The sequence below is a fragment of the Lepisosteus platostomus genome, chromosome 5 (assembly GCF_059453375.1).
Source record: "Lepisosteus platostomus isolate fLepPlt1 chromosome 5, fLepPlt1.hap1, whole genome shotgun sequence".
NCBI lineage: Eukaryota > Metazoa > Chordata > Actinopteri > Semionotiformes > Lepisosteidae > Lepisosteus > Lepisosteus platostomus.
Genome location: NC_142615.1, coordinates 59,289,267 through 59,314,845, shown reverse-complemented (window position 1 = coordinate 59,314,845; position 25,579 = coordinate 59,289,267). Strand labels below are relative to the sequence as shown.

The following is a 25,579-nucleotide window of genomic DNA, read 5'->3' as shown; positions in this document are numbered from 1 at the left end:
TAGCACCAGAATAAAATCAATTATAATTTTAAGGAATATCCATAAAGCTGAGTTTTAAATTAAACAGAAAAGCGCTTCTGCATGCTGTGGTCACTACGGCGGGCAGTGGCTGTAATGACTGTAGAACCTCAGATGGCTGGTCCTGGGTTCCAGGAGACTGTGGTCACTATACTGGACACAGTACTAACTCTGTGGCTTCCAAGTCCTGGGACCAGTGTTTCTGTGTTACTGGGACCTGTGGTCACAACAGTGGTCAGAGGCTGACAGGTACTTCACATGTTGTGCTGAAATGTGTGTGAGGTGTATATTCCCATTGTCTGTATGTGAATTGTTGACAAAGATTTTCTAGCCTTTACCTGCCAACATCTAAACTTAACACATGATCATCAGACATTTTTTAAAAATACCAGACAGCCCAGTAAAACTGTACCGGTCGTAATAATATTTAATATTTATTAATTAACCATACTATTTTTAACCATACTATTTTTGCACTTTTCCAAGAATTACCTTGCACTGTTTTTGTCCTGTTATATTTTCTCTGTTTGCGGAAGTTTGCACAGTTTTGATTACTTGATTACATGTTATTTATGTTATGTTATTACATGTTACTGTTTTTGCTACTGTGTTACTGTCTATTGTCTTATCTTCTGTCCTATTTATATAATGCACCTGAGTGACTAATGAGAAACACTTTTAATTATACTATGCACCTGTGTAAGTTTAATGACAATACAGTTGAATTGAATTGAATTGAACAGGTTTAACATATAGGCACAGTTACATTTATTGTGATGTTGTCCTGAGCAACTGCTCAAAAATCTAAACTTGAGTCCTGTGATTACTAATTAATTTTTAAATATTACATTTGTATGATAACATGTAATTAAATATTTAATTTGTATTACTTATACTTATATAATTGCATTTGATAATAATTTCAGATTCCGAATGTAGTCAAAAACAATAAAGCATTCTTATTAAAACTTCACAATTTACAAAAAAAAAACTGTCATTAGATAACTAACCTAAAAACACAAATTAAATTATTTAGCTGTTAAATAATAGACAAATCCTGTATAAACACAAAACACAACTACCATTTTTTAATTCTTCCTGTAATGCCACAATGTCTTGTAGTTGTTAAATTATTAATTTTACACCTCAGTTTCTGATGAGACCCCAGTTAATAATAATACACCTACAATACTAAGAATTTCCACAATTTTGTTAATATTTTTCATTTTATAGCTTAAACCAATAATGAATGTAACTTTTATCAGCCTGTGCTTTTCAATGTGAAAACAAGCAAACCTGGTCTTACAGGTTATACAAATTTTATTTTCACATAAATATAAAAATACAAGAGCTAATTGTCCTATGACTGAAAATGTTTTACATTTTCAAAATGTAATTGTATGTCTTTAAAATGAAGAATTCACATTCATAACTTCCTATCATATTGGAACACATATTCTTATAACACCTAGAGGAACTACTTGTTTTCACAGCAACTGAATATCACACAGCTTAACGATAGAAACCTGGACTGTCTGAATACACCAAAGATATAATGGCAGCATTAAAACTCCAGTCTTAATTCTCTAGCATAAACACTTTAGGTGTTAATAACATATTTACTGTATATCTATTAATACATCAGTCTGTAATAATTTAATATCAGTCTCAATAATAATTCACTATTTAAAAACACGTGTATCTCTATTAATGCACCAGTCTGTAATAAGACAATACAGAGGAGTCAGAATTGAACACAATAAAACAATAAACAACCCAGGGTATTTCTGAATCATCCTGTATAATATGATATTATTCTAGAAACATTTTTTATTGCTCACACTTTTTTTGTTTTCGAGTAGATGAAGACTTTTTCACATGTCACAGCATATCACTCAAATTATCACTTATATATAAAGTTTATTATTACAGTAACAAGTAAGTTAAATAACTTTTTAAAGATTTTATACACTCCATGTTTTCATAAATTATCAATAGAGGGTGATAATGGCCAGCTTCTGCTCTATCCATCTATAACATTATTGTTATTTAATGTTTAGAAATCTTAAGAATATTTTTTAAAAATCCAATAAAAATTAAAAGCAACTAATTAAATTTAGACACAGCTAATTATATTTCCTTACTTACAGACCAAGATAAAATACAGTTATAATATTTTTGATGAATACCCACAAAGCTGAATGTAAAATGAACATTTAAAAAATGTTCAACCCACTTATTGCTCCATTTCCATCAAAACTTTACTTAATTTAATTCCAGTTGTTGTCTGTCTGTCTGTACAGGAGAAGACTGGTCACTTACTGGCTGAGCTGTGCAGCACCAGTACAGCGAGAGAGAAGATGGACAGGCAGCTCTCCATTGTCATCAGGACAGAGCGCAGCTGAGACCCCTGTCTTCACCCCTGAGCCCACAGGGCAACTGAGCTGCTGCTCCGCACCCTGGACCCCCAGTAACAACACAGCCCCCCGCCCCGCCAATCACACACAGCACTGCCTTTTCAGACTGACAGCAGGAACCTCTCACACAGGCGGGACGCCAATCACACAGGGCCCTTTCAGTCTTCTCCATATATATCAGAGACACATCACTGTTTCCTCTCCCTGAAGACACTCCCAGCAGTGCGGAGGAGAGGAGAGACAGGAGCAGCTCTGTGTCTCACTGGAGGAAACACAGATACAGATACAGACAGCAGGGCCGCAGGTGCTACAGGGGCAGGAAGAGATCAGATATTAAACTAAAAAAATTGTAGACAAGTATTATATTTTTAAATCAGTATCAAGATAATCAATCATGTATATATGGCCCTGTAATTCTTGCTGTCTGTATCAGGAAGTGTCTAGTGACTGGTGTCCAGAATGTGGTCCTGTGTGCCTTCCTGTCTGTGTCAGGCAGTGTCCAGTGACTGGTGTCCTGAATATGGTCCTGTGTGTCTTGCTGTCTGTGTCAGGCAGTGTCCAGTGACTGGTGTCCTGAATATGGTCCTGTCTTGCTGTTTGTGTCAGGCAGTGTCCAGTGACTGGTGTCCTGCAGTGACTCACAGAGTTGTTGTGTCTCCAGACAGTAATGTCTTCTGGTCATGGTCAAGGGCAGTGTGAGGAGAGCCTGTGCTCAAGGTGGCAGTGAGGTCACTCAGGTCAGCACAGGAATACAGAGACAAGGTGGACTGAATAAGAACTGGCTGTCCTGTGACTGTGATCAATAATTTAAATGAAAAAGAAAGAAAAGCCCAGCAGTGATTGTCCCTTATGTACTGAGCTTGTTTGACAGCAGCTCTTCCAGTTGACTCCCTCAGACCCTCAGTCTATCTCTGCGCAGCTCCAGTCCACACAGATGTTCCAGCCCCTCCAGCTGTGGCCCCAGTGTCTCTCTGTGTGGAGCTGACTGTGTGACTGAGACTCTCTAACAGCACAGTGGAGCTGAACTGATACTGATAGACTGATGCACCACTGGGCTGAACAGTGTGAGGGCACAGCTCACATCCTCTTCCTTATTATTATAGGTAGTAGGAGCAGCAGTAGGAGCAGCAGTAAAATATTAGTAGTAGCAGTGGCAGCAGCAGTTGTGGTAGCAGTAGTAGTATTAGCAGTTATGCTGTATTTAAACTCTCCTGTTCAATATAGCAGAGCTCTTGTGTTACAGCTTCACCATAATAGCTGCAGCAGCAGGAGCCACAGAGCAGGAGTCAGTTTCAAATTTGAAAAAGCAACAAAATAATGAAAAAAAAAAGTTCAGTCCTTGTTAATACAGTGGTGATTTAAGGCAGAGCTGTACTAGAGCTACAGGTCAGGCTCTGCAGTGAGAATGTGGTTTGTGCTCCTCCGAGCTCTTCCAGCACAGGAAGCCAGGCTGTACTGTGAGGCTGTGGGTGTCAGTGTGATGAGGCAGCTGAGAGCTGAGCTGTACAGAGAGACACACAGGGAGCCCAGTGTTCAGAGCTCCAGTGCTGCACAGGGAGACACAGGAGAGCCCAATATTCAGAGCTCCAGTGCTGCACAGGGAGACACAGGAGAGCCCAGTGTTCAGAGCTCTAGTGCTGCACAGGGAGACACTGGAGAATCCAGTGTTCAGAGCTCTACAGGGTGACAGGTCCTCTCCCCACACAGCTCTCTCTGTGTGTCTCTCAGGGCTGAACAGGAGGGGCTGTTCCTGTCAGAATGGAGGCTGACTCTCAGAGCTCCAGTGTCAGTATGAGCAGAAGCCCTCAGACCTGACTGCTGTCAGAGCCTCTGAGCCTGAGTGGCCATGAGCACTGAGCTCCTCAGCAGCTGAGAAAAGCCTCCTGTCTCTTGTGGTCACAGTGTGGTTGAACACCTGCACTGTCTTCCTGCTCTTTCTCTTCTCTCTCCCCTTTCCTGACTCTCTCGCTGCGTGTGCTCTTATCTGTCCATCTCTCTTTCCTCTTCTCTCACTCTGACAGTCTGTGCAGAGTATCTGAAGGGGATGTAACATTGCTTGGCAAAGGAAAAGACTTCTCAGAGGCAGAATAAAAAAAAGTATCTCCTCTCAGTCAGATTCACAGCTCAGACTCACACACAGAGCTCTGGGTCCCTCAGTACTTTACCCAAACTCCTCCCTCCTGAACAGACAGAAGCTCATCTCCATCCTTCTCTTTATCCCGACAATTCAGAACCAGAGAACATTGAGACAATCAGTGCTGCTACATGAATAATATCAGACAGAACAGCCTGGACTCAGGTCACATCTCCCCCTTTTCTCCTTCCTCACAGCCTCTTAGAGACAGAAGTGTTTGACTGAAAATTGAGCAATATGTGATTATCTCTTATTATTATTTTTTACTGATTTAATGAACAGCAGTATTGCTACTCTTATAAGTGTAATATGATTATCAGCAGAAGCAGACCGATTGTCTTGTCTACAATAGTGACCAGTTGACCAGTCTGTAGCTCTGAGCAGTGGGACTCAGATCACACAGAAGACCTGTCTGTGTGTTATTCCACACCAGCCCTGGGATACAGCGTCTCCCACAAGTCTCTCACGGAGTCTTATATACAGTTAAACAGAGTCTGATAACAGTGATACAGTTAATTAAATCATCAAACTGGCTGAGGAACTGAGAGCTCGAGTGGAAATAAAACCAGGAGATGCTCTTCAACCTCCAGGATCAGGAGTCTGATCCTCCTGGATTCTGTTCTGTGGAGATTCGTGTAAAACGCTTAAAAGCGCTTATTACAGGGACTTGTGCCCTTTCTCTTCTGCTCTACGGGAGTATGCTATACAACGCATTAGTCTGTGAAGTAAACTATTTTTTTGTTTCATAAATTGTATTCCTCGGTTTGTCGCTCTCCATTTCCAGCTGTTATGAATCGCCTTTATTTTTGGAGATGTTAAATGTGTAAGAAAAGCCCCCCGGGCACCGGACAGGAGTCTCCTCCAGCGGAGACGCGCTCTGCTCTGTCAGAAAGAGCGCTGTGACGTCACAGACACCAGCCAGAGCGCCGGGATCAGAGAGCGAGACCGCGGGAGGCGCGCGGAGCGCACGGAGACTTATTGATCACTTATCTATCGACAACCAATTAATTCAACTGAAGAACCGTAGAATAATCGATTAACTTCACTGATTGGTGAGTACTGACCCTGTTTTAAATATCTAGAAAACAGTCAATACAGCCTCTATCGATCAATTACAATAGCGTCTTTAGTGTTAATAATGTTCAATCAGAAATTAAAGAATTATTATTCAAATGATTGTTTAGGAATTGTATGCTAGAGCTTAAAAATTATATTCCAAGTTGATAAATTCTTAAAAACTGTATTCCAAGTTGATAAATTTGTGTAAGTAAAAGCTGAAATGCATTTTTCCACTGTTTACAAATCATAAGTATGGTAACCACGGCGACAGGCGCCAAGTCACTGTGCACTGCTAGGTGTCTCGCCTTCGTCACAAAGAGCGGTGTGACGTCACGGATAGCAACTAATACTAATATTGTCTTCATGTTAATATTAGTGTAAGTACAATCGGTAGTTTTAACATTAATGCTAGTGTTCATGTGAGTATTAATGATGATAGTGCTACTGATTGTTTTAATACTAGTTTTCCTGTTAATATTAATGATAATTATATAGATAAGGTTAGATTTTTTACACTAGTAGTCATGTTAGTTTTAGTGATAGCATTACTGTTATTATTAATATTATAAGTGTGGTAGTATTTTGTGTCAGTGTTGGTGATGATGATAGTGTAAGTCTTAGTGATAGTGTTACTGTTGCGATATAATTGGTATTTGTATTAGTGTTATTTATAGTATATTTGTAGTTATGAGTGTATGTGTTTGTGAGTGTGTGGTGTTTGTGAGGAGTGTGTGGTGTCTGTCAGTGTGTGAATTTGTGTTTGTGAGTGTGTGGATGTGTGTCTATAAGTATTCGTAGTGTCTATGTGTGTGTCTGTGAGTCTGTGTAGTGTCTGTGTGTGAGTGTTTGGATGTGTGTCTGTCAGTGTGTGTGAGTGTGTGTGTAGGTGGACTTGTGCTCCACTGGTGTGTCTAACAGAAGTGATCCATCAACAGGTGTTGAGGTCCAGAGCTGTTTGCGAATGGAACCACTTTCTAGAGTCCAGACCCACATCCACAGATCTGTGAGTGCCCTGTTTTTATCACTATTAGTAGTAATGACAGCAGTAATAGTAGCAGGAGTATTAGTATCAGAATTAGTATTAGAATCTGAAGTCATGGTGGTAGTAGTAGTAACAGTAGTAGTATTAGCAGCAGAAGCAGTAACAACAGTGGCAGTTGGATTATCCAAGCAGTTACTTCAGAAACTAAGGTTTTACAAATTTATACTCTACTTTTCTATGCATGTTTTGTAAAGTGCCTTGATGCTCTGGATTAATTAAATTAAATTAAATTTATTTTTATATAGCGCCTTTCACAATAACTAGGTTGCCCCATGGCGCTTAACAAAGGAAGTGACTGTACAGTGGATATAAAAAGTCTACACACTCTTATTGAAATTGCAGGTTTTTGTGATGTTAACCCAGAAATCAAGATAAATCATGTCAGATGTCTTTCCATCCTTAATGTGACCTTGCCACCAACAAAATTCAAGAGAAAAATTTTGGAAAAATTGAAACTAATAAACCTACAACACCCTGGTTGCATAAGTGTGAACTCCCCCAACTAATACTTTGTGGAAGATGCTTTTACATTTATTACAGCAGTAAGTGTTTGTGAATAAGTCTCCATGAGCTTTGCACACCTGGACTTTGCAATTTACTCTGTAGACAAGCAAATCTGTTCAAGGAAGAAACTCAGTTTAGTGAACTACTGGTGAATTCAGCACAAGTTTTGTCATCACTTGTTAGGATGGCTGAGTTGTCTAAGGTGTCAGACTTGAGAACTGATGTCTTTCATCTTGGTTGGGTGTTCTGGTCTCCAAATGGAAACATGGGATTAAATCCCACTTCTGACAGCTACTTTTTTATTTTTTGTGTATTGTTCCTGTCTTATTGTGCTGACAATGACAATAGGAGGAAAACAGAGAAACCGCTTATCAAGAACATGATGGGCAGGAAAATGCTTCGTCAACACTTAAATGTGATTAGCAGAAAGGAACTTTTAGATGGGCTCCAATTTCTGCCTTAAGAACTTTTTGAGCTGTCTGTAAGTAAAGAAAGATTTCCGGTAAGGTGTGCATTCAAAAGTCAAAGACCGAAATATACAGTGCCTTGCGAAAGTATTCGGCCCCCTTGAACTTTTCAACCTTTTGCCACATTTCAGGCTTCAAACATAAAGATATAAATTTTTTATTTTATGTGAAGAATCACCAACAAGTGGGACACAATTGTGAAGTGGAACGAAATCTATTGGATTTTTGAAACTTTTTTAACTAATAAAAAAATGAAAAGTGGGGCGTGCAAAATTATTCGGCCCCCTTGCGTTAATACTTTGTAGAGCCACCTTTTGCTGCGATTACAGCTGCAAGTCGCTTGGGGTATGTCTCTATCAGTTTTGCACATCGAGAGACTGAAATTCTTGCCCATTCTTCCTTGCAAAACAGCTCGAGCTCAGTGAGGTTGGATGGAGAGCGTTTGTGAACAGCAGTTTTCAGCTCTTTCCACAGATTCTCGATTGGATTCAGGTCTGGACTTTGACTTGGCCATTCAAACACCTGGATACGTTTATTTGTGAACCATTCCTTTGTAGATTTTGCTGTATGTTTGGGATCATTGTCTTGTTGGAAGATAAATCTCCGTCCCAGTTTCAGGTCTTTTGCAGACTCCAACAGGTTTTCATCCAGAATGGTCCTGTATTTGGCTGCATCCATCTTCCCCTCAATTTTAACCATCTTCCCTGTCCCTGCTGAAGAAAAGCAGGCCCAAACCATGATGCTGCCACCACCATGTTTGACAGTGGGGATGGTGTGTTGAGGGTGATGAGCTGTGTTGCTTTTACGCCAAACATATCGTTTTGCATTGTGGCCAAAAAGTTCGATTTTGGTTTCATCTGACCAGAGCACCTTCTTCCACATGTTTGGGGTGTCTCCCAGGTGGCTTGTGGCAAACTTTAGACGAGACTTTTTATGGATATCTTTGAGAAATGGCTTTCTTCTTGCCACTCTTCCATAAAGGCCAGATTTGTGCAGTGTAAGACTGATTGTTGTCCTATGGACAGACTCTCCCACCTCAGCTGTAGTTCTCTGCAGTTCATCCAGAGTGATCATGGGCCTCTTGGCTGCATCTCTGATCAGTCTTCTCCTTGTCTGAGCTGAAAGTTTAGAGGGACGGCCAGGTCTTGGTAGATTTGCAGTGGTCTGATACTCCTTCCATTTCAAGATGATCGCTTGCACAGTGCTCCTTGGGATGTTTGAAGCTTGGGAAATCTTTTTGTATCCAAATCCGGCTTTAAACTTCTCCACAACAGTATTACGGACCTGCCTGGTGTGTTCCTTGGTCTTCATGATGCTCTCTGCGCTTTCAACAGAACCTTGAGACTATCACAGAGCAGGTGCATTTATACAGAGACTTGATTACACACAGGTGGATTCTATTTATCACCATCAGTCATTTAGGACAACATTGGATCATTCAGAGATCCTCGCTGAACTTCTGGAGTGAGTTTGCTGCACTGAAAGTAAAGGGGCCGAATAATTTTGCACGCCCCACTTTTCATTTTTTTATTAGTTAAAAAAGTTTCAAAAATCCAATAGATTTCGTTCCACTTCACAATTGTGTCCCACTTGTTGGTGATTCTTCACATAAAATAAAAAATTTATATCTTTATGTTTGAAGCCTGAAATGTGGCAAAAGGTTGAAAAGTTCAAGGGGGCCGAATACTTTCGCAAGGCACTGTAAAAGCAGCAACACTGCGATTTGTGAGTGTTCTGTAGTGTTAAAATCCACAGGTTTCCATGCTTCTTGGATTTCTTAGCCCAAGAAGTGATTCCTGTTTCATTTTCTATTCACCAATTTGATTTGCATTACGCTCCTCAAACCTCAAAACCGAATAACAAACGCTAATCAAAGTTGCACAAGGGCTACACTACTTTGCCCCGTCTAAATACCATTATGTGAAATTAAGAAACCGCAAAGTGCGGTCTTCAAACAGCAAACGCTCAAGTGTTTATATTTACTTGTGAGCAGACCAACCTTGATTTAGGAAAGCCTTTGCTCGCCCCTTGCTATAACAACGATATCTGAATCGGGCCCCAAAGTGGTAAGAAAGCTGAATTACACAAAGCACATAAGACATTGGGTTGTCACTGTACGCTATCATGTTTTGCTTGCACTGTCCTACTAAAAGATTAGAGGGATCAAAAAGGACACAAACAAACCTTGAATCCACAATTCTGAACTTAAGGGTCACCAGCTCTACCGACTGCACCTCTCTTGCTCCTCTACTACAACAGTGATATTACTAGCGTTGGTTGAACATGGTATAGTAGGCTGACAGCTGAAACACGTGGCTCACAAGCAGTGACAGTACCATTATCAGATATCGCTGCAGCATATTGGTTTGGAAGCAGGAGTAAATATCCCATGGAAACATGTATGCCTCCATTAACATCGTATAGTAGGTGGACATCTTGGCTATGAGGGTTCAAACCCTGTCCGTGCTTCTTTATTCTGCACCACGTTTCTTTATCTAGGTCTTCAAATTACTTGGCAAAACATTGGTTCTTGTTACTCTTTCTCTTAAGCGGAAGATTGGTATTTCAAGCCCACCTAGAGGAGCACGTCTTGTGATTCCCATGTAAGCATAATATCTGCTCAAACTCGATTATTGTTCTCAGTGACACCTAAAACACCTTGATATTTGCAAGAAATGCAAATATTGTGCACGTTTCAAGCTACAAGAAGTAATCAATTTAGTACTTAAGTGAATATGATCTGGAATGCTCAATAACGACCAACATCAGCAGCTTCCAAGAAATTAATTTGAATTTCATACTCACCTTGCATTTCAAAATTACAGTGCAGATTTGGTGGAGAACTTCACAAGCATTATTAGGTTTGGACTGTACAATTGTATTTTAATATCTCGGTATATGTACCTTCATTTTAATATACATGTAACCATAAATGCTGTATAGTATATTGTACTTTTGTTGTACTTTTTAAAACATTTTACCTGAGGACGCAAGGGGACTGTTATATCTTGTGATACATGCAAGACATCTGTAAAAGAAGGTGAAATTTTAATAAAATTGGTGATTAAAAGAAAACCACAACTTGTATGATATTATCTCTCGATATCGAAGACCAATTGAAGGATTTGAAGAAACTATCAAAGAAACAACAGCAATAGCAGATGTTTGGGTTTTGAACCAATGATTACACCTCAATAATCAATTCGTCCTCAAAAAAAGAAGAGACAGGCATGTTTTGAGCCTCATAATGATCCTCTTCTGGATCCACAAGAAACGTGTTTTGGATGTACTTATAACTTCCATCAAAGAGAGATCTCATCAGTTGCATGCAATTGAAACTTTTGACTTTTTGGATGGTATTGAAAATATTTTTTAAAAATAAAATAAACAATTTTCCAAAGAAGATCTCATGAAGTATTGCCAGGATCTATTCTTAGCGTTTGGTAGTGATAACACTGCTGATATTGATGGGGTAGAAACGTACGATCCGTTGACAGGATTTCTGAAGCGAGAAGTCCTAGAATGCCGCCTATAAATGAGCTAGGATTCATACCAAGAAATACTTTTTGTTTTCCACCCAGAAGGCTGCTATTGCATTACACATCTTGTGAAGATTACCAGTTTTGGTAGCTTTTGGGCGTGATTTTCCAAAACCGAAACTAATAACAAAATTATTTAAGATGCACCATGTCCAAAAATTGTAAATCGAGACTAGTATTACTACAGAAGAAAATATTTAACTGAAATATCAATAAGACTCTGTAAGTATAAAAAGTAGAACAATTAAATTTATATAACTTATTTTTTATTCTTATTACAAATGGGCTCACACACCGGAAGACACTAACGTTTATCTTTGTTAGAGTGTGTGAATAACAGTTTAACCCAAAATGTTTGTAATTGTGATTTTGTTAAAATGCAATAAATCGTCTATCAGCAGTAAGAAATTATTAAGAAAGTAAGAATTTTTTTTATTTCACAAACGGTAAGACGTGAAGAGAGTTTACAGTTCGTATCCTTCGCTTTGTCTTAACTTAAGCGTTCAGGATCCAAGCCCGTGTGTGGATGGTTGTGTTTCTTGAATCTCTTGTAATCATCAAAAGTCGTTGTTTAGTCCTTCAGTACTTTCTCGAGTTGTACCATGGATATTATAAACGATTAATACTATTCATGCTCTTTTGCCTTTTCCTTCACATACGGAAAAAGTTCCAAGTGTCCTTATGGCTGTGCTCCACATCTACACGAGAGCACCTGTAACAGTACAGGACACGCAGTGAGGAGTTCGCGCAGCTTTCAGTTTAGTGCGGAGTCCAGAGGGAGGACTCGCTCGCTGAATGATTTCTCAAGAAATCCCGGGTGAGATTTAACAGGTGATTTCTTCAACAGCCACGACAAGTGTGGAGACGTTCTCTGGATTTCCTGAATATGACGTTAAATTAGTTCAAATCATTTGTTGTAGTTAACAGAACTAAATGCTTTGGAGGTACATCTAAAACAGCAGAGCAACACTGTAGCACTTCGTGTGTGACTGAACTTAATTGTGTAAACCTGGCTCTCTATGAACACCGACAAAGAGTTCTCACTCAACAGAAGATTGCGATGTGAGCACAATAATATAAAGCACGTGGAGATGCCAGGGATTGAACCCGGGACCTCATACATGCGAAGCATGCGCTCTACCCCTGAGCTACATCCCCAGTGGTGGGTGCTCATGGAGAATGCCTGCAATTTCCCACTTTCGTGTTTCCTCTACTACAGAGTAAATTCATGGGAATGAAGAAATAAGGAAGGAAAAATAATCGCATTGAAGCTTCCAGAGACTGGGCAAAAACGAATCAGTTATTTTTATATCCAGTCACGCGGGCGACGGTGGTTAATTCCTCAACGGGGGAGTGCTTTTTTACCTCCTTATTCTACTGTCTTTCAATTCTGTTTTCTTTGAAAGCTTTTTGCATCTTTTAAGTGCTCTCGGTTAAACTACGCATAGAACAACAGCAGTACTGATGGTTTTCATGGACCGATGCACACTTCTTCTGTACAACTCCAGTGATAAAGCCCTGTCTGTAAATATTGTAGAAGAACGAAAAAGGGCGAAACAACGCTCCAACCACAGGAATGGTAACCAGAAGGATCGTGGTCTTATTTAATATGTCATTTTGAGATGCCTTGTCAACGCAGACAGGCGTTAGAGCTGAACAAATAATTTATAGTGGTGGTTGTAAACATGAAACATGTTGTTTCTATACCAGGAAGAAAGGAGCAGACTCTTAAACTCTTTAACTCTTAAGTTAAAAGAGACAAAAACGACACCTAATCACAGCTAACATTAATTAAAATGACATCACAACAAAAGAGCAGAGCCTTAAGTGAATCAAATTCGTTTTCATTAAATGTCTGTGTCTTCATCACTTTGACCGGGGTAAAGTTAGCTTGAAGTTCGAAAACGATTTTGGCACGCCTGTAGCGTTTTTATGAAACAATTGCTTTGTATATACAACTGCTCTGTGTATAAAGTACATTGTGAATGTTCTCACAGCCTTCAGTTTGTCTTTTTATTCCACGCACGAATATTCTTGTGTCCATATCACATATCATATAACACAGAACGCCTTCAAACCAAATGCATTTTAAAGACCACGACTTTGAAAATTTTCACAACCCCTCCATAAACATATCAGTGAGCTAATTATCCTTTTCTGACAGTCAGGGTTTTGATTGATGCGCAATTACGCACCATCTGGAACACTGGGGGACCGCTGTATACATACATACATTCACAACGCAGAAATACTGCTCAATAGAGTTTCATGCGAAAAACCCATATATGACCATAGGAAGCAGAACAGCAGTTTCCAATTACCCAGACTGTCAGCACGGGAATAAAGCTTTGTTTTATTTCTGAAACCCTTTCTTTATTTCCTGTTTTCATTCTGCAGGAAAATTCCTATTCTTTACTCAACAGCTTTTTAAAAACAGCACCCATGATGTTCAAATCATGATGTCCATGATTGTTTACACAGAAGACTGGCAGAGCTTTGGGTTGTGAATCTCTTTTTCTCATGGTTTGATTGAATGTGGCACTGTGCACTAGGATAGGGGGATGCTGTTCACAAGCCAATAGCATTTAAACCACAGCACCCACAACGCTGCAAGTAAGTGTTTTACACACTAAGCAGGTCCTCTGACCTTTCCCAGCCTTGCTTTGGGTTGTGAAACCTCTTTCAGTTTTTGTTATGATTTTTTCAATACGGCACCTACTGTATTAGACACGCAATACACTGGGATAGGGAGGTCCTCTTCATGACTCAATAGCATTTGAAGCACAACATTCACAATGCTACAACCAAGTGTTTTACACAGCAGACAGCCCCCCTCACCTCATACAACCTTGCTTTGGGTTGTGAAAGTATTCTTTATTTTTTATGATTTTTTTTAATATAACACTACAGGTAATATACTGGAATAGGGGGGTCTTCTTAATACATGGGGTACATGGGGATAGCGCCTTAAAAGGTGGCTTCTCAAAGCTCTTTACAGAATGACAACAACAATAAATAAAAATACACAAGATAAAACACAATTACAATATATAGAGGAGACCGTGGACCAGTTCAGTAAAGGCTTTTCTAAAGAAGAGGGTTTTGAGTCTGGATTTGAAGTAGTTTAGAGAAGGTGACTCTGTGATATCCTTGGGGAGAGAGTTCCAGGGCTTGGGGCATAACAGGAGAAGGCCCTGTCACCCACAGAATGTAGATGGGCTTGGGGAACAGTTAGGAGAGCAGAATTAGAAGACAGAAGGTTGCAAGGTGGGGAGTAGGGCGATAATAGTTCAGACAGGTGCTGAGGTGCCAAGCCATGCAGAGCCTTATAGGTGAAATTATATTGTCAAATTTGTAAACCTGAAATTATTTTTTGTTCATATAGTCATTAAGATCCAAAAGACTTGGACAGAGATTCAACGAGCCCAGGCATAGAGACTGAGTGTCGAGCGAGCAGGAGCGGTGAGGAAGGAGACTGCGAGAACATAGATATAGATACTTTACACAAAGTACAGACAGTGCATCAAGACAATATACTGTACAAACAGTAGACAACGTACAAGTAAACAATGCAGACATGTAAACAGTGACTGCAGACGTGCGGAATAAATAAGAAATTAAGGTAGATGTTTCTATTAAATTAACGGTATTCGAAATGTTGTAAAAAGAAAACCAATTTGTTTTGTAAAAAAAATGAGAGATGATTTTTATTTTATACAGGAAAGGTGTGCGTGTCAAGTTGATCTTTTCGGAGTGCACCATTTGAAAATATAAATTGGAAGTTAGTTTGGATAACTCCTGATGGATATTGTATTACAAATAAAGCTAAAAAGATATGATTTAAAATTGTTCATAGGTTTTATCCAGTTAAATAAGTACTGTCTAAATTTAAGCATGAGCAGGATGATTTGTGCGTTTTTTGTCGGGTTGAAAGGGAATGTTTGGTACATTTACTTGTAAGGTGTGTGTTTGTGAAGTTGGACGGACTTGCAGAGTTTTGTTTGTAGGCATTTAAAGGTGTTTTTTTTAGGTTTAAGGACTTTGATATTGTACTGTGTAAGAGAACTTTCTTTAAAAAGAATTTATTTATAGCAAATTTATTAGTCATTCTGAGTAAATTTCACATTCATAAATCAAAATGGTCCAGTAATACTCCCCTTTTTAGTACTTTTCAGATGGAGTTGAAATATTATTTAAATTCTATAAAAATGAAAAAAATGCTTAAGCAAGGAAAACATTTGATATATGTAAAAAATATAATTTACTTCGTTACCTCTGCCAGTTATTTTTTTTTTTCTGTTCGTGTTTTTTTTCTCTTGTATCTGTTTCTGCTCCTCTAGTTGTATTTGTAAATTATTTACACATTTAATAAAAATAAAAAAATGTCGACCGTATACGTTACACTATAATATAACGCAAACATCTATTCTGGACTATTTTTTTCAGATTTTTATTATTCGAATAATATTTTTGTGGTTTATAGCAACGGTCACTAAGGAAGTTCATCTGATAACCCGGAAGTCCTCTCTTTGACCACTTTTCGCTTTCCGTGTGTTCAAACCCACGTGTTTACAGCCGCTGCAGCTGCAGGACTTGTCTGTGTCTTCCAGGATCGACTCTGAAGAAATGGAGAATCTGTTGCTTAATCTGAAAACTGAGGCGCACTCTTTCATGGAGATTGTGCTTAAATCGATCGTGCATAAAGTTTCGGAAGTTTTCCGAAACCGGACAGATGATTCCGAGAAGTCGATTAAACAAAAATTCCGCCGGATCTCTCAGGTTCTGGCGAGACAGGTCGTGATTAAAATCACGTCTGTCGACAACTGTTTCGGGGTCGAAATCGCGCAAATGAAGCAGGAAAACGAGCTTCACTGTTTCATGGAGGTTTTGCTCAAATCGTTCGTGTATGAAGTTTCAGAAGTTTTCCGAAACAGGATGTCTGACTCCCACGACTCGTTTCGAGACAAACTCCGCAGCGTCTCCCAGATCCTGGTGAGTCGGGCCGTGATTAATATCACACAGTGTGTGGAGGACAGTTTCGGGACAGAAATAACGCGAATGAAGGAAAACGAGACCTTTAAAGTGCGACTGCAGCTGTGGGAGAAGGAGTCGGGAGCAGGAGGAGATCAGGGAGCGACAGATCATGTTGGACTCATGCCTCCCTGTGAAATCACTGCAGAAACAAATGAAGAAACGGAGCCGTCGGGTAAGTAAGACTTTTATGTAGTAATGTCTGTGTTTAAAAACGGTGTTTTTAACGTCCTCACTGTTGAAACTGTCGTGGAGAGATGCAGAGCGAAGTAGGAGAGGTTTCTTTTCTGCGAACTGAACTAGTTCTGGTCTAGTTAAATTCTCATTAAGGTTATTGCTGTTCTTTGAATGTGGACAGAAACTCGGTTTTGTCTGAGTAATATTGAATTTGTCATCAACTGATACACTTTCTTTATGTGAAAACCAATTTAGGAGACTTTGGAGTCTTGAAAATATGTTTGTGGGCAGATTATTTATCGACGTGGCGGTAACTATCTCTTCTGTGCAGTGTTAATGTACCGCATTGTACATTAAAGCAGTGTCCAGTCAGCCAGTGTGTCTGTATTAACCCCTCTCTCTCAGTGCAATGTTAATGTACTGGAGTGTACAGTCAGTGTGTCTGTATTAACCCCTCTCTCTCTCTCAGTGCAGTGTTAATGTACTGGAGTGTCCGGTCAGTGTGTTAAATACTGGCAATTTAGACAGAACAAATGTTTTCGTGAAAAATCCCCGATTGTCCTCTGCTGCCCTTTTCAATCTTCTGGAGAGCACAAAAGAGTCTTAAGAAAATGATTACAACTTTGTTCGATAAGCTTCTCCTCCTAGACCCTGTTAATTGCTACGATGAGTTCTTGCTTTGTGCTCTGTTTTGCCGTTCAGGGATAGACACGGTGAGATTCAAGTTCATCAGCCTGCGAATGGAGGAAGGAAAAACATTTTTAAGAAATTCTGTCCACATGCACTCACTCACTGCAAAAGCAGCAGCGACCACAGGAAGCGTTTTGACCTGCGTAACAAACCGGTGACGTCACTTGGGGGTGTGTCCCATGCCCCGCTTTTTGTAATGGTGCCCCCTCAAATCCTCATGTACTTGAAGTCCACACTTCTTACGCTGCGTCATGGTGTGGACCTGGAGAAAGGGCTTAGTGTACAGTTTGAAAACTGGGACATGGTCTTATAATGTTAGTGAATAGGGAAGACAAGTTACGCCATGAATCAATAAATGTGTGTTGAATGTCTTATAAACCCTCTTAACATTGACACAGGAGCAGGATTTGTGGCTGCTGTGGTTCGGAGCCTCGAATTGTCTTGCAAATGTGCTCATCTGTGTGACAATGAACCCTTTCTCAGTCTGTCTGGGGGGTGGGGCTCAATCTACTGTCTCCCTTCCTCGATTTAACATCTGATTCGTCCTCACTACCACTACGGGCTTAAGAGCTCATGAATTTAAAGTGAATATTTAACAGGCTGTGATATGTATGTATAACCAATATAAAGGTCAATATAATATACATATTACTGAGAAGTTATCATCAGTGAATGATTTTAAGATTTTAATGATAAATATGATTTATGATTAATGATAAATATCTATTGTACTTTTCTATTCTATTTGTGACTTTAAAATCTTTGTATATAAAATTTCAGATTAAAACATGCTCAGAACTTCAAAGAGGCAGGTACTTTAATGTACATTATAAACCCCTCTCCCCCTCTACAGGTAATGCAACAATGGAAAGGCAACAGCTCCTTAATAACCTATTTTATGCAGTAGGTCTGATATCTACTTCCATACACAATTAAGAATTAACAATCAAAAATCACAAATATGTAGTGCAGTACATGGAATCAGACCGCTCAAGGTTTAAAAAAAATCAAGCAATTGATGAGTAGTTTAAATCCCCAGAAAGAAATAAGGATGAATGCAAAACACTGTATATTGCTTAGAACTGAAGTCTCAAACAACAAATCGTGGCGAGCTTTACACTTCTCTTTTGTTAGCTCCATGATGTCACCCTTTAATCTTAGTGTTCATGTGATGGCCGAATCCCTAGCTAGACCCATGGCCTGGGTATTATGGGAAATGTTTAATGCAAAGTATAGAGAAGTCCGATTAACACTCAAAAATGTAACAAAAAATGAATTTCACCAAACCTGGCTTAAACTGTGCTTTTTCCCAATTTTTACGTGATTAATAATAATATCCTTTCAGTTACATAGTGCTTCTCTGGAAACCCCAGTGAAAGCGCTCTACAGGTAATGGGGACTTCCCTCCACCGCGTAAATGAAAATAACTAAGTTTTTTACATTGTTATGGATTACAGTTTAAGTGCACATCAAAAAGTCTATGTATATGTAGATAGAAATTGATAAATTAATATTTTTAGACCTGCCTACTCACGTTAACTGCAATACCAAGGCCCATCACCACTTCTTTCGTTTATGATATGTTTTCAAAGCATTGCATTCACCACTTAATCATTTCAGCTTTCACATCAGCAATTTGTAACATGTCAGAGATTTTTTGGGGTTCAGTTCTCCTTGTAACACTTACAGAAACAAAACATTATAATTTAAATTCAGAAGTGTGACAAATCCTTTCAAGTTTCACTTGCATGTGTAGAAATATCATGATAATGACAAATGAAGCTTACTAATTTTTGTAGTATTCCCCGCGATGTAAAACAAGTTTCTCAAATATCTTTACTTTAAAATAAATTCATGGGAACGTCAACGTAGTATCATAATTACAGTATAGCATTTCTAGTTTGTAAAGTAACTTACGATTTGGAAGAAGAGGTCTTCGCCAGAGATGCAGATAATAAATCAAACATCAACTGCAAAGGCTGGGGTCAGCTGATCAAGAGATCACAATTGAAAGATCTGGTGGTCTTGAACTTGCGGTTTTGTATGGTGCCGATGGCACAGAGTGACGTCACGGACAGAAAAAGAAGGCACTATATTAAAATGTAAAACATCCACCCCCACCCGACCAGACAGAGTCGGAAAACAAATTGCATTCATTGTTTTCATCACATCCAGTAATTTAAGTACTGAGTGTGTTGGTACCTGTAAACGTCCTTGTAGTCATATCTGTGTATTCAGAGGTCAAGGTGTGCCCTCATGCTGTATTCTACACCAAGGACTGACCAGAAGTACAGATAAAAGGACTGAGCTAATCATTTCATGTTTGTGCATAAGACCCCTGTTAATACAAACACGTGGATAATGCCAGTTTTTCAAAGAACCTAGATATATGTTCACTTCTGTTCTGTGAAAATAAAAATATTTTCCAATATTGCCGCGGTGTTCATGTGTGAGATGATAGACTCTTGTTTCTCAGATGTGTTATGAACCGTGTAAACTTTGTACATAGTGCCCCTTAAAAAAAGAAAAAAAAGTCCTGAAGTCCTGGTTCCTTTTCACATTGGCAAATGTGCTTTGCATAAAAAAAACAACAATGGTTCAGAAAGTTGCAAATTCAAGTCTTTTTAAATACGTGGCTACACAGACAGGTCAAATCTTCACACGTCCCTTGATGCCTTTTTATTTAAGAAGGAGACAGTATGAAACTGATTACTTCTTCAGATTTTTAAAAAAGGACAATGCTATGAGGTATTAAGACTTGTTTGTTAAAGCCTCTTTGTAAGAATATACAATTTTGCTAATGTTCACTTTTTAAGTCTACACCCGCAACTCCTCTGATTCGGGTATGATATTGGAGACAAATTTAATTTTCCTGTTCACACAAACACATAGAAGATAATGATATTAAATGCAAAATCCACCACGGCCCCCCCGTACCTGGGCAAACAGAGGAACAAAGTTGCAGAATTGTTACTCTCGCACTGGTAACAGAGTGCTTTAACTCAGTTGATGGATTTACTCGAGGTCAAAGTCACTGTGCATGGTCACGTGATCACCAGAAAAACAAGGCGCTATATCTCAGGAATGAAACAAACGCTACTTTCAACAAACCGGCACAAACGCAGCACTAATGATTGAGACCGGTCCGGTTCCCCTACGACGTTGTAGGGGGGCTGAGTTATGTCTGACCCCGAATCGTTTGTACTGTCTGTAGGGGGGCAACTTTACGGAGCTAATTAACCAGTCAGTGTGTCTGTATGAACCCCTCTCTCTCAGTGCAGTGTTCATGTACTGAAGTGTCCAGTCAGTGTGTCTGTATTAACCCCTCTCTCTCAGTGCAGTGTTAATGTACTGCAGTGTCCAGTCGGTGTGTCTATTAACCCCTCTCTCTCAGTGCAGTGTTAATGTACTGGAGTGTCCAGTCAGTGTGTCTGTATTAACCCCTCTCTTTCTCAGTGCAGTGTTAATGTAAATGTAATGTATTATTATTACTGTATTCTTACTTTTTACACGGTAATAAGGTTTCTGACAAAGCTTGTATATCTCAAATCACGTATTGTCAGAAACCCATTTAAACTCTATTATTCCTCTATGCTTAAACAACCCAAATTGATTGCGAGAATACTAGACGTGTGTTTGTGTAGCTTAAAGCTTACAGCTTTAGCTTGAAGCTTTTAAGATCACATGGCTTCAGCTATCATTACTATGGTAATGTTACTGATATATACATCCATACCAAACCTTATGCTGATGTGGCTGTCTCTATTCTAATTGCATCTCTGACATAAGAACTTGGATGACTCAAAATGTCCTTCATGTTAACTGTGACAAGACTGAAACCATGGTTATTTGTACCACCCATCAACTTTATAAAACCAGTAAGAAACCCTATCTGTAGATGGTCTTGTAGTTGAGCTTCAGTCTAAACTGAAAAACTAGGGGATGATATTTGACGTTCGACTCACATGCGCAGAATGTTGTCAAAACATCTTTCATTCACTTCAGAAATATTCCTCGACTACGCCCTGTGTTATCACTAACTGTGGCTGAAAAGTGTTGTCTAATCTTGAATCGACTACTGTAACGCTCTACTCTCTGGGGTTTCTAAATCCCCATTGAACAAACTCCAGTATGTCCACAATTCGGCAGCCAGAATCCTGACCAGGTCTAGTGCAAGTGTTCCCATTACTCCTATCCTGGAGTCCTTGCACTGGCTTCCTGTCAAGTTTCCTGTCGACTTAACAATCCTCCTGCTCACCTATAAGGCTCTCCATGGCTCAGTACCTGTCTGAGTTATCACCCTACTCCCCACCTCACAACCTTCGCTCTTCTAATTCTGGTCTCTTTACTGTCCCCCAAGCCCGTCTACATTGTATGGGTGACATGGCCTTCTCCTGTTATCCCCCCAAGCTCTGGAACTCTCTCCCTAAGGATATCGGAGAGTCACCTTCTCTAAACTCCTTCAAATCCAGACTCAAAACCTTCTTCTTCAAAAGAGCCTTTATTTAACTGTTCTTTACCCCTCTGCTCCTACTGTACTTAGTACCACCATCTACTGTCTCCTCTAACTGTGTATTCTCATCGTGCTAATTTTGTGTATTTTTTGTTGTTGGCATTCTATAAAACGCTTTGAGAAGCCACCTTTAAAGGTGCTATATAAAATAGTTTTTTTATTATTATTATAAAGGTCTTGTTTTCTTGTCCTGTGTTTACAGGCTCAGAGGCCAGTACTCTCTCTGAAGCTCTGGAAAGGGTTCCTCTTGAACAGCAGCACAGTGAGGAGGAGTTGGGGCTCCAGTCTGATGCCGGAGACAGTGCTCACTGCCGCACAAGAGAAAGAGAAACTCAGGGAGCAGCACACAGAGAGCAGACAGAGTGTCAAGGATCTGGACTCTGTGCCCACGATGAAGACAGACCCTGAGAGTGAGACACCTGGGCTCTTAGTATGTGATGATTTTATAGAGAAGATGAATAATCTGGACTCGAACAATATTACACAAGGTTGTAATGAATTGGGCTGTGTCTCTGTACAAGAGCACAGTGAAGAACTGGATGTCTTTAATCTTACAGAGCAGGACATGGAGCCCCAGTTGATTGACTGTGCAGAGCAGCAGACTGATGTACCTGGTGAAGAGAACAGTGTTGAGATACAGCACCGAGAGGAGAGTCAGTACAGGGAGGAGTACAGGGAGGAGCAACAGCAACAGCAACTCCTACAGGGCTTGATAATAATGAGGCCTTGTTCTGTTCAAGTGGAGAGACTGTCATTGCACAGTCTCAAACAATCATGTAATCCCTTAGCATCTGATGACTTAACACACAGGTTTAATAATCTGGTTACTGAGAAAATCGTTGAAAGTTTTAATGAACTGGAGAGTATGTCTGTTCTTGGGCAAAGAGAGGAACAACTGAATGAAATGGATGGTTTAAGTCTCAGAGAGCTGGAGATGGAGTCCCAGATGATTCACACTACTGAGCAGCACACTGAGGGACATAATGAAGAAAACAAATCTGACTTTCAGCACACAGAGCAAGACCATTCCATGGAGCATTTGCAGAATAAGAGACCCCAGCACGATCAGAGGATGAGGAAGAATCACTCAAGGGCTTGCTCAGATGGAGTGGACAAACTGATATTATGGCACAGGGAGGAGCAGCGTTTCTGTCAGTCTGGCATTTCACAATCCTATCAGCACCTTCACACAGGAGAGAGACCGTTCATCTGCAGTCAGTGTGGGAAGAGTTTTAGTAAGTCAAGTAACTTAATTATCCACCAGCGCATTCACACAGGAGAGAGACCGTTCAGCTGTAGTCAGTGTGGGAAGAGTTTTAGTGTGAAAAGCCACTTACAATTACACCAGCGCATTCACACAGGAGAGAGACCTTTCAGCTGCAGTCATTGTGGGAAGAGTTTTAGTCAGTCAAGTCACTTAAAAGGGCATCAGCGCATTCACACAGGAGAGAGACTGTTCAGCTGCGGTCAGTGTGGGAAGAGTTTTAGTCAGTCAAGTACCTTAATAGACCACCAGCGCATTCACACAGGAGAGAGACCTTTCAGCTGCAGTCAGTGTGGGAAGAGTTTTAGTAAGTCAAGTCACTTAAAAAGGCATCAGCGCATTCACACAGGAGAGAGACCTTTCAGCTGTAGTCAGTGTGGAAAGAGTTTTAGTCAATCACACCTCTTAAAACGACATCACCGTATTCACACAGGAGAGAGACCATTCAGCTGCAGTCAGTGTGGGAAGAGTTTTAGTAAGTCAAGTCACTTAAAAAGGCATAAGCACATTCAAACAGGAGAGAGTCCTTTCAGCTGCAGTCAGTGTGGGAAGAGTTTTAGTAAGTCAAGTCACTTAAAAACCCACCAGCGCATTCACACAGGAGAGAGACCGTTCAGCTGTAGTCAGTGTGGGAAGAGTTTTAGTCAGTCAAGTAACTTAATAACCCACCAGCGCATTCACACAGGAGAGAGACCGTTCAGCTGTAGTCAGTGTGGGAAGAGTTTTAGTCAGAAAAGTCACTTACAATTACACCAGCGCATTCACACAGGAGAGAGACCGTTCATGTGGAGTCAGTGTGGGAAGAGTTTTAGTTGGAAAAACCACTTACAATCACACCAGCGCAGTCACACAGGAGAGAGACCGTTCAGCTGCAGTCAGTGTGGGAAGAGTTTTAGTAAGTCAAGTAACTTAATAACCCACCAGCGCAGTCACATAGGAGAGAGACCGTTCATCTGCAGTCAGTGTGGGAAGAGTTTTAGTCACTCAAGTAGCTTAATTATCCACCAGCACATTCACACAGGAGAGAGACCATTGTAGCGGCAAGGTTTATTAAAATACAGGAATTAAGTTTGCTGCTCCCTTGCCAGTCTCTCTCTCCCTCATCTCAAGTGGTGCTTGATACAGAGAGGCCATTCTATTTGGTTCACATTTAAGGTGTTTTTCTAGCTGATAAGAGTGTTCTGATAAGGAACAACTCCCAAAGCTGAGACACGTGAATGGTCATCACTAGTGCCTCACTGTCTGGGAGATTCCAAGGGAGAGTCTCATCCCAAGTGGTTTACAACCCCAAGGTCAGAGTTCATGGTTACTCATCCTCACAGGGGGCACCAATAAATGTAGGCATCCTCTCACAAGGCACCAATAACTGTAGAGGTTTGTACATTTACTGGGACAATTGTTAATTGTAGCAGTAAGTCACAAAATGATTCTCGAATGCCCATGGAACTTTCAACCAATGAGCGACCGTAGTTCCTCCAGGTACAACTCCAGCTCCTCCTGGACATCCTCAGACTCAGCTCAGACAGTCACGTAACAGCCAGTGTGTCCCAGTGCCAGGACTTTCCCTTGTTCTAAGAGTCGAGAATGGAGGTTGCCAGCGTGTAACCAAAGGATCCACCCGAGGTTAGCCCAGCAGCAAGCCTCGTGAGCCCACCGCGAACGCTCACCTGATCAACGAGTGAACTACGGTCGGAACTGTGGACAGCTGAATATCAGTATTCAGGACTCGCGCTACATCGGGAACGAACCGGTCTTCTTCCTGTCTAAAGATTTTTCTGTGTGCAAACTCTGCTAGTTTCAGCCAACACTAACTAGCCGGTCTTCAGAGAGCATCAGCAGCGCACCGCAGCAGAAATCTCTCTCTTCCTTCTCCTTCTCTCACGTCGAACCAGCACTGCCTGGCACCGGGCCAGAGAGTGCCGATTGGACAAAGCAACAGCCTGCCACTGCTTCTTTGTGTCCGCTGGAGATCTGAATCCCCACAGAGAGGATGAGTATTCAACATTCTGCATTACAGTTCAAGAATTCAATTGTTACCTCAACCTGAGTTGATAGCAATTTAATTCCTATGAGTCATGTACTGGCTTTTGAGTATCTAATGTACAAGTTGTAACAAAGTTCATTTACAAAACAGTCTAAATGAATGATATTACGGAATGTATGTCCCTCTTGGTTTGTAACTCTTCGTGATTGAATATATACCTTTTGTATACTGCTAACCCCCTCTATAAGATCTGTTATGTTTATGCACATTTTATGTATTAATAAATGTATTGTCGTGTATTAGTATCTGCGTGTGTGCGTTGTTTGAGTTATCCTGCAAGGTTGATTCTAATAGCCATCAGAAGAATAATTTTTGTGACTTACTGCTACAATTAATAATTGTCCCAGTTAAGCTCAAACCCCTAAATTTACTGGTGCCTCGTGAGAGGATGCCTATAGAGTAAAGAACAGGAACATGTAAGATGATTAATATACATTAATATACCCATCCACTCGATTCAGGGTTGTGGTGGAACTGGAACAATCCTGGCAAGCAGTGGGTGCAAAGCACTATCACAGATAATGTGACACCAGTCCATCACAGGACTCACTCACCACGGCCAATTTTCACAGAAGCCAATTAAAATCCATGTCAATACAGAACAACAGACCTCCACCTCCATAGCTTCCATGTTGTACAGTATTTTGAGAAAATCTGGAATGTACCTTTCTTTTTTATCA

The 25,579-nt window shown here is 40.2% G+C and overlaps 2 protein-coding genes and 1 non-coding gene across 3 annotated transcripts in view; 1 reads left to right on the top strand and 2 right to left on the bottom strand.

Annotated features, from left to right (window-relative positions):
• The window catches only part of LOC148670361 (scavenger receptor cysteine-rich type 1 protein M130-like), a 204,528-nt gene extending 202,130 nt beyond the window's left edge, over positions 1-2,398 (bottom strand). The window contains exon 1 of the mRNA XM_088631020.1: positions 2,341-2,398. Coding sequence (XP_088487146.1) covers positions 2,341-2,398 — 58 coding nt within the window. The remainder of the gene's footprint in view (positions 1-2,340) is intronic.
• A 9,868-nt stretch (positions 2,399-12,266) lies between these two features.
• On the bottom strand, positions 12,267-12,338 carry trnaa-cgc (transfer RNA alanine (anticodon CGC)). Its single transcript has one exon. It is a non-coding gene; the product is annotated as a tRNA-Ala (tRNA).
• Positions 12,339-21,874: 9,536 nt separating this feature from the next.
• Positions 21,875-25,143, top strand: LOC148670359 (uncharacterized). Its single transcript, XM_088632444.1, has 2 exons — positions 21,875-22,001; positions 22,149-25,143. Exons 1-2 carry the CDS (start codon positions 21,881-21,883, stop codon positions 23,891-23,893), a joined length of 1,866 nt encoding a protein of 621 aa, XP_088488570.1. The 5' UTR covers positions 21,875-21,880; the 3' UTR covers positions 23,894-25,143.
• The last annotated feature ends 436 nt before the right edge of the window (positions 25,144-25,579 follow it).